The sequence below is a fragment of the Staurois parvus genome, unplaced genomic scaffold (genome assembly GCF_062004578.1).
Source record: "Staurois parvus isolate SC_StPar_1 unplaced genomic scaffold, SC_StPar_1.0 ptg000444l, whole genome shotgun sequence".
In the NCBI taxonomy this organism is placed as follows: Eukaryota; Metazoa; Chordata; class Amphibia; order Anura; family Ranidae; genus Staurois; species Staurois parvus.
In genome coordinates, this window is record NW_028318240.1 from 693,765 (window position 1) to 709,860 (window position 16,096).

The window sequence follows — 16,096 nt, forward strand, 5'->3', positions numbered from 1 at the left end:
GGCCAGAACCAACTCTTGAGGGAGAAAGTAAAAAATACTGTTTGTTTGTTTTCAGTCTTTTTTGTTTATATAAATACCTCTAAAAGAAAAGTCTATTTGTGTGAAAAAAATTATATACGTTTAATTTGTATACAGCGTTGCATGGCCACGCAATTTCCAGTTAAAGTAGCGCAGTGCCGAATAGAAAAAAAATGGTCTGGTCATGAAGGGCGTAAGCTGTAGTGAGGAACAAAAACAAAAGGGCACCAACCTTCTGCATTACCTCAGTAAGCAAATGGTAAATTTATTGAATTAAGAAATATACTCTCAGAGCACTGAGGAAGAAGGGATCTCTCTTCAAAATGCGTCAGCTTTACCCTGAGAGTCTCCCCTACTTGATAGGATTTGCACATGTCTCCTATTCCAATGCTTCGATTTTGGATTTTATATGCCTTATATACTGCTATTTTTGTGAGTATATTTCTTAATTCAATAAATTGAACAGTTTACACCCCTTCATGACCAGGCCATTTTTTCTATTCGGCACTGCGCTACTTTAACTGGAAATTGTGTGACCGTGCAACACTGCATACAAATTAAACTTATATTATTTTTTTCACACAAATAGACTTTTCTTTTGCACGTATTTATATAAACAAAAAAGACTGAAAACTTAAAAAAACATACAATATTTTTTACTTTCCGCTATAAAACATATCCCATTCCCATGTTTTTCATAAGTTTAGACCAAAATGTATTCTGCTACTTGTCTTTGCTAAAAAAAACAAAAAAATCCCAATAAATGTATATTGATTAGTTTGCTAGAAAGTTATAGCATCTACAAACTATGTAATATTTATTGGATTTTTAAAAAAAATTGTATATACTACTAATGCCAATTTATAGTGGGACTGTGATAGTCAGAGGTCTGATGAAGAAGCTGACACTTTAAAACGCGTTACAGCCCCCTCTTGCAGCATTATGCTCACGTGGTGACATTGCGTCCGCCCGGCCGACATCTGCATTTCAGCCTGGTTTCTATCACAGCTGGTGGACGCTACCAGCGTGGAACCGGGAGACCAGGCCCCCACAGCATCCTTGGCTCCTAGATGGCATTCTACCCTCTCCACCAGCCTCCAGGACCTTTGAAGGACGACGTCCATCCTGGGATACAAGCATTTTCTCCATTGTTATCTAGTGAGTTACCTCAGTTACCTTCCTCAATAAAATAACCTTTTAATACTGCACTTTATGTAGCGCCCCTCTATCCTTTTTCTATAATTTTTTGAACCAGCGCCTTTACTTCCCTGATCCTCTTCTCTCTTGGCACGAGGCGCTCTCTTATGCTTTGGAGGAACCTTAGACTGTTGGAGCATGGGGAAGAAGATGATGTAGTGAGCGGTCAAACGATGTGGAAGAGCGGAGGATTGGGGGAGTAAATCTACTTTTTCAAACAACAGAGTTGGGATGTTCGTGTCTGCTGAGATGTACGACATAACCACACCTACTGTATAGATATCACCGACTTGTGTAGGTAGGTACTCACTCAGCTTCAATTGTCACAGAAAATGCTTCCTCATGAAAATACATGAAATTCTGATCCGGTTTTATCTTGACTTCAAACGCTGGCAGCACTGGAAATAGGAAAGAAAAAATTATGCAATTGAAGATAACTGTTCTGTCCTACTTCGGGCCGCTTCACGTCACAACGCAACACACCACCACATGCAGCACATTTTTGACAGCCCATTTATTTTACTGGGCTGCAAAGAGCGCAGGAATGTGCAAAAAGTATGTCAGGCGAAATGTTAAACCTGTACCGTACTAAACCATGTGGGACTGCAGTGCCATTTGCTTTGGTGGCTACAAACACATGTGTTTGCTAGATGCATTTGGGTGCCATTAATAATAAATGGCACCCACTCATGTCTAAAGAGGGCAGTGCGTTCCCATGGGGTGTGAGAAACCTACACTAAAATGTGCATTTCCTGTACTGCAAGTAGTGTAAACCAGCCCTTATAGGCATTTTTTTTCCATTTTGTATCGAATTATTACATAGTTAGTCTGGCTGAAAAAAGACAAAAGTCCATCCAGTTCAATCATTAAAAAAAAAAAATTATAATCCTACACCCACAGTTGATCCAGAGGAAGGCAAAAACCCAGCAAAGCATGACCCAATTTGCTCCTGCAGGGGATAAAAATTCCTTCCTGATCCCCCGAGAGGCAATAGGATATTCCCTGGATTAACTTTACCTATAAATGTTAGTATCCAGTTATATTCTGTGTATCCAAGAAAGAATCCAGGACTTTTTTTAAAGCAATCCACTGAGCTGGCCAGACCCAACTCTTGAGGGAGTCTATTCCACATTTTCACAGCTCTTACTATGAAGAAACCTTTCTGTGTTTGGAGATTACATTTCTTTTCCTCCAGACATAAAGAGTGCCCCCTTGTCCTCTGTGATGACCTCAGGGGGAATAACTCTACACCGAGTTCACTATATGAACCACTGATGTATTTATACATGGAGATCATATCCCCCCTTATGTATTATACATGGTGATCATTCCCCCCTTATGTATTATACATGGAGATCATATCCCCCTTATGTATTATACATGGAGATCATATCCCCCTTATGTATTATACATGGAGATCATATCCCCCCTTATGTATTATACATGGAGATCGTATCCCCCCTTATGTATTATACATGGAGATCATATCCCCCCTTATGTATTATACATGGGGATCATATCCCCCCCTTATGTATTGTACATGGAGATCATATCCCCCTTATGTATTATACATGGAGATCATATCCCTCTTATGTATTATACATGGAGATCATATCCCCCCTTATGTATTATACATGGAGATCATATCCCCCCATTATGTATTATACATGGAGATCAAATCCCCCCCCCCCTTATGTATTATACATGGAGATCATATCCCCCCTTATGTATTATACATGGAGATTATATCCCCCTTATGTATTATACATGGAGATCATATCCCTCCTTATGTATTATACATGGAGATCATATCTCCCCTTATGTATTATACATGGTGATCATATCCCCCCTTATGTATTATACATGGAGATCATATCCCCCCTTATGTATTATACATGGAGATTATATCCCCCCTTATGTATTATACATGGAGATCATATCCCCCCTTATGTATTATACATGAAGATCATATCCCCCCTTATGTATTATACATGGAGATCATATCCCTCTTATGTATTATACATGGAGATCATATCCCCCCTTATGTATTATACATGAAGATCATATCCCCCCTTATGTATTATACATGGAGATCATATCCCTCTTATGTATTATACATGGAGATCATATCCCCCCTTATGTATTATACATGGAGATCATATCCCCCCCTTATGTATTATGCATGGTGATCATATCCCCCCTTATGTATTATGCATGGTGATCATATCCCCCCTTATGTATTATACATAGAGATCATATCCCCCCTTATGTATTATGCATGGTGATCATATCCCCCCTTATGTATTATACATGGTGATCATAAAACCCTTATGTATTATACATGGAGATCATATCCCCCCCGTATGTATTATACATGGAGATCATATCCCCCCTTATGTATTATACATGGAGATCATATCCCCCCCGTATGTATTATACATGGTGATCATATCCCCCCTTATGTATTATACATGGTGATCATATCCCCCCTTATGTATTATGCATGGTGATCATATCCCCCCTTATGTATTATACATGGTGATCATAAAACCCTTATGTATTATACATGGTGATCATATCCCCCCTTATGTATTATACATGGAGATCAAATCCCCCCTTATGTATTATACATGGAGATCATATCCCCCCCTTATGTATTATACATGGTGATCATATCCCCCCTTATATATTATACATGGTGATCATATCCCCCCTATGTATTATACATGGTGATCATATCCCCCTTATGTATTATACATGGTGATCATATCCCCCCCTTATGTATTATACATGGTGATCATATTCCCCTTATGTATTATACATGGTGATCATATCCCCCCTTATGTATTATACATGGTGATCATATCCCCCCTTATGTATTATACATGGTGATCACATCCCCCCTTATGTATTATACATGGTGATCATATCCCCCCTTATGTATTATACATGGAGATCATATCCCCCTTATGTATTATACATGGAGATCATATCCCCCCTTATGTATTATACATGGAGAACATATCCCCCTTATGTATTATACATGGAGATCATATCCCCCCTTATGTATTATACATGGAGATCATATCCCCCCTTATGTATTATACATGGAGATCATATCCCCCCTTATGTATTATACATGGAGATCATATCCCCCCTTATGTATTATACATGGAGATCATATCCCCCCTTATGTATTATACATGGAGAACATATCCCCCTTATGTATTATACATGGAGATCATATCCCCCCTTATGTATTATACATGGTGATCATATCCCCCCTTATGTATTATACATGGTGATCATATCCCCCCTTATGTATTATACATGGAGATCATATCTCCCCTTATGTATTATACATGGAGATCATATCCCCCCTTATGTATTATACATGGAGATCATATCCCCCCTTATGTATTATACATGGAGATCATATCCCCCTTATGTATTATACATGGAGATCATATCCCTCTTATGTAATATACATGGAGATCATATCCCCCCTTATGTATTATACATGGAGATCATATCCCCCCTTATGTATTATACATGGAGATCAAATCCCCCCCCCTTATGTATTGTACATGGAGATCATATCCCCCCTTATGTATTATACATGGAGATTATATCCCCCTTATGTATTACACATGGTGATCATACCCCCCTTATGTATTATACATGGAGATCATATCCCTCCTTATGTATTATACATGGAGATCATATCTCCCCTTATGTATTATACATGGTGATCATATCCCCCCTTATGTATTATACATGGAGATCATATCCCCCCTTATGTATTATACATGGAGATTATATCCCCCCTTATGTATTATACATGGAGATCATATCCCCCCTTATGTATTATACATGAAGATCATATCCCCCTTATGTATTATACATGGAGATCATATCCCTCTTATGTATTATACATGGAGATCATATCCCCCCTTATGTATTATACATGGAGATCATATCCCCCCCTTATGTATTATGCATGGTGATCATATCCCCCCTTATGTATTATACATGGAGATCATATCCCCCCTTATGTATTATACATGGAGATCATATCCCCCCCTTATGTATTATGCATGGTGATCATATCCCCCCTTATGTATTATACATAGAGATCATATCCCCCCTTATGTATTATGCATGGTGATCATATCCCCCCTTATGTATTATACATGGTGATCATAAAACCCTTATGTATTATACATGGAGATCATATCCCCCCCGTATGTATTATACATGGAGATCATATCCCCCCTTATGTATTATACATGGAGATGATATCCCCCCCGTATGTATTATACATGGTGATCATATCCCCCCTTATGTATTATACATGGTGATCATATCCCCCCTTATGTATTATGCATGGTGATCATATCCCCCCTTATGTATTATGCATGGTGATCATATCCCCCCTTATGTATTATACATGGTGATCATAAAACCCTTATGTATTATACATGGAGATCATATCCCCCCCTTATGTATTATACATGGTGATCATATCCCCCCTTATATATTATACATGGTGATCATATCCCCCTTATGTATTATACATGGTGATCATATCCCCCCCTTATGTATTATACATGGTGATCATATCCCCCCTTATGTATTATACATGGTGATCATATCCCCCCTTATGTATTATACATGGTGATCACATCCCCCCTTATGTATTATACATGGAGAACATATCCCCCTTATGTATTATACATGGAGATCATATCCCCCCTTATGTATTGTACATGGAGATCATATCCCCCCTTATGTATTGTACATGGAGATCATATCCCCCCTTATGTATTATACATGGAGATCATATCCCCCTTATGTATTATACATGGAGATCATATCCCCCCTTATGTATTATACATGGAGAACATATCCCCCTTATGTATTATACATGGAGATCATATCCCCCCTTATGTATTATACATGGAGATCATATCCCCCCTTATGTATTATACATGGTGATCATATCCCCCCTTATGTATTATACATGGTGATCATATCCCCCCTTATGTATTATACATGGAGATCATATCCCCCCTTATGTATTATACATGGTGATCATATCCCCCTTATGTATTATACATGGAGATCACATCCCCCCTTATGTATTATACATGGAGATCACATCCCCCCTTATGTATTATACATGGAGATCACATCCCCCTTATGTATTATACATGGAGATCACATCCCCCCTTATGTATTATACATGGAGATCACATCCCCCTTATGTATTATACATGGAGATCATATCCCCCCTTATGTATTATACATGGAGATCATATCCCCCCTTATGCATTATACATGATACATGATCATATCCCCTCTTAATCGTCTCTTCTCAAGAGAGAATAAATTCAGTTCCTCTAATCTTTCCTCATAGCTGAGCTCCTCCATTCCTCTTATCAGTTTGGTTGCCCTTCTCTGTATTTTCTTCAGTTCCCCAATGTTCATTTTGTGAATTGGTGCCCAAAACTGAACTGTGTATTCCAGATGAGGTATTACTAATGATTTGTACAATTAATTGTATCAGGTTCCTTCTGTACTGACATCTAGTGGCGGTTTAGAGTCACTGCAACTTGTTTACATATGTCATTTGGTATCTCCCTTTGTCCTCCCCTCCTATTTAATGCTAGTTAGTTCAGTCTTCACTAGACCCTCCCTGTTTCTAAGTTAATGTTAGTACTTCAAAAGACTGGAAAAACATCCTGTGTACTGTAATTTGCTGACATAAAATTGTGCTGGATTCAACTTCTGTGTCTCAATGAAATGCTAATCTGCCTGTGGATTGTATCAAGTTAGAAGGTGACCACACTGTCCATATAGACTGGGTCTAAGGTGGTATGCAGTGCTAAAGTGGCATTTGAAACATAACAGTATAATTTTATTTTGCATTTTCTTCTTTGTGTGCAGGTAAAGTCCAACTGAACGTTTAGTTTAAATCAGCTATATACATTCATATGCATTAACACTGACATGCGTTGCCCGGTTCACGTAGTCCTTGCTTCATAAGCCAGTTATAGACCTTGGCAGGTGCCATGTTTTATTTTATTGTTAGTTTTTAGGTAAGTGGGTGCACTGGGCACCCTGGCTGCCATTGTGCTATATGCTGGGTGTTCTTTGCGCTCCTGTGCCTTTAAGAGGGGTGGGCTCCTTGATGAGCACCTGCCCTTGGTCTATCCATTAAATGCATGTGCCTCTACTATGGGGACTCAAATATGTAGAGTTAGGACCACAGAATGTCGTGGTGCCGTGATGTGGCTCTGTGGCTTACGTATGTATTTGCAAATGTGTGCTAACTAAACCCATTTTTAAACGCATACTGTTAGACAGGTTTATTTGGTTGTTGGCAAGCTGGCTGGCGAGTTGATTTTTGAACACTTTTTTTATTTTTATTTTTTACTGGCATTAACACAAAAGTTGTGGAAAGTGTTACAGTTCATTTTCTTTAGAAAGTAGCCACAACATAAGTAGAAGATCCTGTCACCACCAGCATGATATGTGTGGAAGCAGTAAACTCTCTGCAGAGATCTGATGTTCCCCATTCTGAGTCAAAGCCAGAGCCCTGTAATCAGCAGGGAGCATACATCTTGGTGGATGCAGATGTAGGAGTGTGTATGACTTCTACAGAGAGACCACTGCTTCCACACAGAGAGCAAGAGCCCTTTTCTGTAGCATTGCTGGCAGGGAACAGGATTTTCTTCTTAGGTTGTTGCTACTTTCTAAAGACAATTAGCTATAAGACAGCACAGATTTTATTTTGATGCATCTGTAATGTATTTCGATGATTGACACTGAAAGTTCAATTAGGCTTTAGCCTGGTTTCACACTGAATACGACTTTGAAATTGTGCAATTTCACTTAAAATAGCCAAAAGTAGTGCAGGAACTACTTTCAAAATTGGTGCAACTCTGACAGAGTCATGTGATTCGAACTATCAAATCGCAGGACAAGTTACATCGGTGTGATCCAGGGCTAAATGTATTTCAGGAATAATAGTTTAACCTTCGATTGGTTGAAATATTGTTTCTGCTTCTGATCTGCCCTTGATGACTATTTGTTACCTTCAAAAATGAACATTGGATAGAAATTATGGAGTATCTAAATTTGGCCATACATGGATTGAAATTCGCCATTCGGTTCAGTAAGGACCGGCTGAGATTTGATCCAAGTATGGGCAGGCTGATTGCACCCAAGTTGATCCATCGATCAACTTAGGTATAACCAGTCTGATGGATTTGTCTACATGTGATTACAGAGGGGGCGCATACGCGGCCGGCTCCTGGATGGACGTGTGACAGACACCGCTCCGTCCACCCGCCAGAGCTAATTCGCCGCTCACCCGATCCGAGGGACACCGCTACTGTGAGGAGGGAGATTAGAGGTGTGCACACCTCAGCATCCATGCCACGCCGCCGAAAAACCCTTGGACCACCAGGGAAACTTACCCAATTCTTCTCCCCTGTCACGGCCGGATTCCAAGATGGCGCCGGCGGCAACACAGGGGATGACTGCAGCCAGGAGGGAGATCACACAACACAGCCCACAGATGCCAGACTGCGATACTCCCTTTACCTCGGGGACCCTGGTGAGTCTTCTCCCCCTCTATCCCCCACATCACGCAGCCCTGCCAAATCTAAACCTCGCCTGGATATAAACCCCACAGAGGATTATCAGGCCTTTAACCAGTTACCCCCTCAATTCAGCGCTGACATGCCTGTGATAGAGTCATTCCCTGCAACAGACCAACCCCTCACAGATTTATGCATGAAAAACATGCTGCTATCGCTTAGACAATCCCTACATAGCGATATGCAGTCGTCATTACTTCAGATTATGTCCGTGGTCAAAAAACACGAGCACAGATTACACCATATTGAATCCAGAATGGAAGAAATTATAGTAGCGCACAACGACTTGATTGGCGCACATACTGACCATACGTCGGACATTGAACAAATAAATCTGAAACTAGCAGATCTAGAAGACAGATCACAACACAATAACATCAAATTCAGAGGTATACCCGAAAATGTTCCTAATGACGCGCTACTATCCTATATACAACAGTATATGAAATACCTCATCCCATCTCTCTCAGACTTAAAAATAGCCATAGACAGGGCTCACCGACTTCCTAAACCGTCATTTTTCACAGCATCAGTCCCAAGAGACGTCCTGGCACGGATACATTTCTACCACATCAAAGAAAAAATTATGTCGGCTGCCAGAAATCCACCCTCACTCCTGCCATCGACCTCTGAAAAGCCACGCTCCTAAACCGCAAAAAAATTATTACTATCACTAAAGCTTTACGAAATCACGGCATAAGCTATCAATGGGGGTTCCCTACTAAAATTACCGTTAAACAGCACGGCAAGATTTTCATAATCAAAAATCTTGAAGCAGGCCTGGAGCTGCTAAAGGCGTGGAATATACTACCGGCGGATCCTCCACCCTCAAACAATACTAATATCCAGCAAATGGAAGCAAAATGACTCTAACCTAACACCCCTCCTATATATGATCAACGCTTCACCTTGGGAAATATACCTTACTATGCTAATCTGTGGCGATCGGCCCTGTTCTTACAGAATTAAAGTGTTTTTGTTACCAGGAAGTGTTTGGCATGACCTTTTTTGTGGTCAAAGCCTCTTTAAACCCCCCATTTTTGAAGTAGCTCTTCTTGCTACTCGAGTTACTTGCGTTTTCAGCAAGTTTTTTTTTACTCTCCTGTTCCTATCCCCCTCCCTCCTCCACCGACTTCACCAGTCGATCAATCGCACCATCTTTTTACCTGAAATCTACAAACCATCATGGAATACTCACTTTCACTCGTCGATCGAGCCATGACCTTACCTCCATGACATTGATGACTATCTCTCCGCAACTTCAACTATTCGAACATGCTCTCCTCAAACAACATCTCGACCTTTTCACTAACCCATCCTTGGATTTACATGTGATTACAGCAGCTATTGCCCCTAGCAGTAATCATTCTGTTCTGGCTCCCCACGCTGACCCCATCCTTCCACCCTATTTATGTTGATGGGGGAATCAAATAATTTTCTTTCCTTCCACCTGTGTTGGAAAGAAAGAAAATTGAATCATCTATAGGCTGCCTTAGATACACATAACTATATGTTAGGCTAAGCTCACAAAGGGGCGGAAAAAACAAGCAGTAGATGCTCATTTTTTACCACCTATCTACAAGGCACCTAACAGCTGCTCAGGTCTGTACATATTGCTTCAAGTTTAACTCAGCATATTGTAATTGGCTGGTGGTGCCGCATGCCAAATGCGTCCATCAAAGTTATTGGAACTGTTCCGTAATTGCCCGTCAATGGCTTGGGCACTCTCTATTAAAGGCTGGGAAACCCAGTTGCAGGCACTGTATGTGTAGTCTGAATAGATTTCCTTACCGTACTCTTTCACTTCAAAGTTGGTAGTGTATTCATGAAGTGTGCCTTCATACTTGGCGGAGATGGTCCAGATGCCAAAACTAATAGGAAAGAAAAGTTAAATCATTGTCTGATTTTGGTCATTTTACCAATGTTGTCATCTCTGTTTATCAGTATGAAGGATGTAAACCATAAGAACAAACAGGACAAAAGCAATAAATCATTGAGCACATTGTTCTTCAAGGAATGCCCAGTAGTTCAGTATGGGCTTTATGGACAAAAATAAAAACTGCAATTTTATAAACTGTTTAGTTTCTCATTTTTCTGTTGCTTAAACAACCTGGTACAATCTTGACTATAATAGTCTGAGACCTTAAAAATGAATTCCAGGTATGTCAATTGTTACATAATTACAGTACATCGGTCCAGCTTGGACCAATTTATGTACTGTATGTATGTGCCATAGCTGTGGGATCCCTGTGGAAGCTGAAAATCACTGACGTAGGCACCACTGCTCTAGTGATCTCTACTGGCTTCTAGCACCCATACTGAGCAGCTGTCCTGCTGAGCAGTGAATATGGGCAGTTGCTTGTGTATCGCCCTCTAGTGTACATAGTTTAAGTGTAGTTAGAGGCTTGCTAGAAGCCTGAGTTTAGACAGTGGGTTACTTTAGGTTAAGTTGGAGGGCTCTACAAGTCAGTCCTCTGGTACCTCCCCCTGCTCTAGAAGCTTGGAGAAGCTTCTAGAAGTTAGTAGGCGGAGGTGAGGAGGGGTTGATCTGCATATTTATGGGAGTCTGTCCAATCCCAGGCAGGAGGCCTGGCAATATGGCAGACCACCCCGTAAATATGACAGAGCTTGGCCTGCAAGGGAGTCAGGCCTAAGATGGAGTACTGAGGAGTTTTGCTGTGTAGGCTGGGAGGGGGCCCCAGAGAAGGGGGGTTCTGCCTCCAGGCTGGAGGTAGGAGGAAAGCTAAAGGAGGGAGCTGCACTGCCATGAAGTCCACCACGGAAGGACAACCTGCATATCTTGGAGAGGAACCAGCCCAGCAGAAGGCCTGAAAGCAGTCCTATCCACAGCTGCAGGGCAAGGACAGCATGGGAACCTCTACACCCCTCTTGGGATCAGATACCATAGCCAGGTGGACTGGTATGTTGTTCACCTAGGGCAGGGGTGGGCAAACTGCGGCTCTCCAGCTGTTGTGGAACTACATTTCCCATGAGGCATTGCAAAGACCAGAAGTTACAAACATGACTCCTATGACTTGCATAGGCATGATGGAACTTGTAGTTCGGCAACAGCTGGAGAGCCGTAGTTTGCCCACCCCTGACCTAGGGGACTAAGAACTCCCACAAGGTGGGACTTTGCTAAAAATCCACTCAAAGGGACTCAGAGCTTGGGCAAACTGTCACTTTGCTAAAGACTGTCATAGTTCTGGATGGAACACAATCAAATATCTGCCCATTTTTGTAATAGTCTGTAGAAGGAAATTGTCCTCATTTGTTATTCTTCAATGTAGTTGGGCATCCCATAACCCCTTTACCCTATCCAAGTTAAAATCCCTGATAATTAAAAAAACAAGCCCATGGACTGTTTCTTTGTGTCTGGACAGAAGTTGGGACATGTGTGTTGCCTGGCTGTGCAGGACGTAAAGGGGGATCCAAAAACAGAGGCTCTCAAGAGGGTAGCGCTACACTTGCTTGGCATGGATGCCATTCAGGGAACACATTTTCTTAATGAATGCACAGCCATCTGTGACTGAATGAGGTGGAGAGGTGGGATGGTAATGTCACAATCTCTAGCTCATCCAATCAGATAACACTTTGTAATCAGTGAGAAAATCCAAAGTGTTCCCTGAATGGCGCCCATGCAGAACAGGTGACGTTCTATGTTCAATAAGTAGAAGGGCAGTTGCCCAGCACAGGACCTGGAAAGTGGTGCCTACTACAGTGATGTCCAGCTTCCAGGGGGATCCCATAGTTATGGTACATGCATAATCACATAGGTCCAAACTGGACCAATATAAATGTGTAAAAATTGCCATGTCTGAAATTCAATTATTTAAAGTATAATGCAATGTTATCCAAAATTATCAGTTACATTGATTTGTCCTCCTTACCTTGGAACATCAGTCAATGTGAAGATCTTCGAAATTATGCCAGTTGTGTCAGGAATAAGTTGTTCATCTTTCACCATAATCCCATCTGGATTCTAAACCACAGAAATTAATAGTTAATACTGGACATACATTACATGAATAGGTTTGCTTCCAGATTCACTAAGTAGTCAAGCTACAGGACTACACTATACAGTCCCGTTGACTTCTATAGAACCATCTTCCAGCCAGGACATGAAGGTAGACATGCCCCATAGAAGTCTATGAGGCTGTACTGTGCAGGGACAACCAGGAGAGGGAGCCTTTGAACACTGGATGTAGACATGTAATGGAGGTCACACCATTGGATATGAGTAAGTATGCATGAGTGGGTGGGGGAGCAATTAGCAAAGGTGCAATAAGAATTACTTCACAGGATGTTCTACAGCTATATTCTCTGCAATCCTTGTGTGTGAATGTGGAAAATAAGGCATTATGACCAATATGTGGTGCTGAGGAGCACACTTATTTCCTATGATAGTCAGGACCATCTAGTGGCCACAATACAGTATGCTTCTAGATGGCAGTTGTAGCTGGCCAGCTAGGACCGGTCCTAGGTTGCTAATATGGTTCACATATATGTCTATACCAAACCTGCCAATAACCTCAGTGTATGTATATGTGCATATGTAAAAGCCAAAAGCAGAATCATTACTGTAATTTATGTCTTTGAATGTTATATGACATTTATATATTCATTGTGTTAGCAGAAGCAGAAAAGGAAAATATGCCTTTAAGAGTTAGTACATAGGTGAGCCAATCACAGCCATCTTCACACTGTACAGAGCCTTAACCAATCCCAGCCAGTTTCACATTTGTGCCTGTGTAAAACTCCCTGCTAGATTGTTCTAGAGCCACTTGCTCATCAGACAGAAGAGGAAACAAAGTTCCAGTCAGAGAAGCTCTATGGAAGCAGAGAAGGCCAAATAGGTATTTAATTCACTTGTGTGTTCCTCTGTTGTTTAAAAGTGCAGGTAGATCTGTGTGTAAAATCTGTTGTATGTGTTTACTTGTAGTTCCACCGCTATAATCCATCGATATAAACCACTGTAATACGAAAGAAATAAGCCACTGTAAGATAAACGAAACAAGCCATTGTAAGCAGTGTTATATGAAGAAGATTGAAGTTATTAAAGAAGTTAACTAAAGTATTCGGTGTGCTCTTTAAACCTACTGCATCCATAGAATGGCATTGGAGGAATTACAGAGTAAAGTCAGTCTAATCAAACAAAGAAACAGCAATTGCATAATTTTTCTAATGCCACAGCGCACAAGGCACTACATGGTGCTATGCGTGCCACAGTGGAACTATTACCCTCAGAGGTCAAGTAACAGCGCTCCTCAACTTCCACAGTAAAGAGTACACTAGAGAAACAGAGCGCCAGCATATACCGACACGCGGAGACACCTCAGCGGAACAACAGTACAGGCCATAGCACGTGCGCATTAGTCAGACTGTAGCCGACTCTTAAAGTGGCACACCGGCAAAGGCAAGACAGTCAGAGAAAGAGCGCCAAACCTCCTGCACCCCTAGAGAGAGAAAGAGATGCATGGGGGGGGGGGGCAGAGTCCAGAGCTAGAGTGCCTGCACCGCTATCCATCAAGAGACCACATGTTGCATCCAGAGAGTTCACAATACTAGTCGCAAGTCACCGCAGAGCATCTCAAAGTCACCTCAGAGCATCGCAAGTCACCTCAGAGCATCGCAAAGTCACCGCAGAGCATCGCAAGTCACCGTATCAAGAAAAGAAAAGTCTCCTTTAAGACTGACGTTTGTTTCTGCAACCCTCAGATCACGGTATCCTGCTTTTCATTTAAGGTCAGAGCTTTCCTTTGTTACTCACTTATGCACATAGGTTTCTGCAAGAGACATTTTTGTGCTCAAGAGAATACAGACTTTTAATAAAAAAAAAAAAAGAGAAAGAAAAGAGAGACAGTTATAGTATATGACTCTGATGTATTTAAAGTGAAAGTCATTTATTGCCTGCGTTTTGGTGCTATTACATGTAAAGTGAAAGTCATTTATTCTTGCATTTGGTCGTATTGCATTTAAAGTGACAGGTCCTTATTATTCATATTAATTGTTATAGCATTCAGAAATGGCTGAGCCTAGCATTGCCACCCCACTGTTAGTGGATGCAATGATAGATATGGTAGAAGGTGAAGAGCAAGAGAACCCGTCTGAATCTGAAAGGTGCAATGTAACGGTAGTCTCGCCCCAAACAAATATAGCTGAAACAGGTGAACTAAGACGTTCATCATGGGACAGAAAACTGACCCAAAAGGTGCTAGAAAATTTGGAGCAAGAGGCAGCACTGAAAGAAAAAAAGTTCACCCGAATGTATGAGAGGTGGAAAGTATACACCATAGACATTCGCAGAAAGCTAAAACAAGAAAGCATAAAGGAGAATTTGAGTGAAATGATAGAGACGGTAGAAGATTCTGAGTCAGAGCTTATGACAGCATATGTCAACTTGCGGTCATCCTTGACACCCTCCAAGGATATTGTAAGAAACATGGATACATGTTCCGCAGTCACTAGGGATTTAGTGAAGCTTATGAGAGAACTATCATCTGCAGCAAATTATGCTGAAGTCAAGGAACGAAAGGGAATGAATGCGCTCTTCATGAAAGAGTATGCTAGGTCCTTAGGAGGAACCACAATCTCAAGTGTGACTTCCATCACTAGCAGAAGTGCCAGCCACATAACAGAGTTCTCAAGTACGTCAGGCAAAAGAAAGGAATTAGTTGAACAACTCGCTGCCAAAAGAGCAGAGGTTGAGATGGAATCTGCCATTGAGGCTCAGCGTCTACGGATGGCTGAAATGGAGGCTCAGCGCCATAAAATGGAAGCCGAAATGGAGGCTCAGTGCCATAAAATGGAAGCTCAGCGCCATAAAATGGAAGCTCAGCGCTATAAAATGGAAGCCGAAATGGAAAGGCAGAAGGAAGTTAGAAGCCAGACTCAGAGTGCACGAAGAGGATACGAATCAGGGTAGTCATAGATCCAAATCAGTGCTAAGTGGAGAAGCTGACTCCTACATTCTTCCTTATGCCTGGGAGAATGGATGAAAATCTTCAGCATGTAGTGAAAAAATAAGTCATAGTCCTTCCATCCCTGCTTAGAGAGAAAAGAAGAGAGACTCACCTGATTCAGAACAAAGTGGAAAAAGAGAATCAAATAATTCAACTCCCTTATGTCATGGCAGTGGTCACGAGGATGTTACAACTGTTGACCCGACGAAACCTCAGAGAATATTTCTCACTAGACTTCCTGTTCCGGCCCCT

General features: G+C 41.3%; 1 protein-coding gene across 1 annotated transcript in view; it reads right to left on the reverse strand.

The window, feature by feature from the left end:
- LOC149453933 (venom factor-like) overlaps window positions 1–16,096 on the reverse strand; it is a 374,515-nt gene that overhangs the window by 309,062 nt on the left and 49,357 nt on the right. Inside the window, exons 5-7 of the mRNA XM_089687988.1 lie at window positions 12,773–12,864; window positions 10,674–10,753; window positions 1,526–1,613 (exon numbers count right to left, since the gene is read on the reverse strand). Coding sequence (XP_089544114.1) covers window positions 1,526–1,613; window positions 10,674–10,753; window positions 12,773–12,864 — 260 coding nt within the window. The remainder of the gene's footprint in view (window positions 1–1,525; window positions 1,614–10,673; window positions 10,754–12,772; window positions 12,865–16,096) is intronic.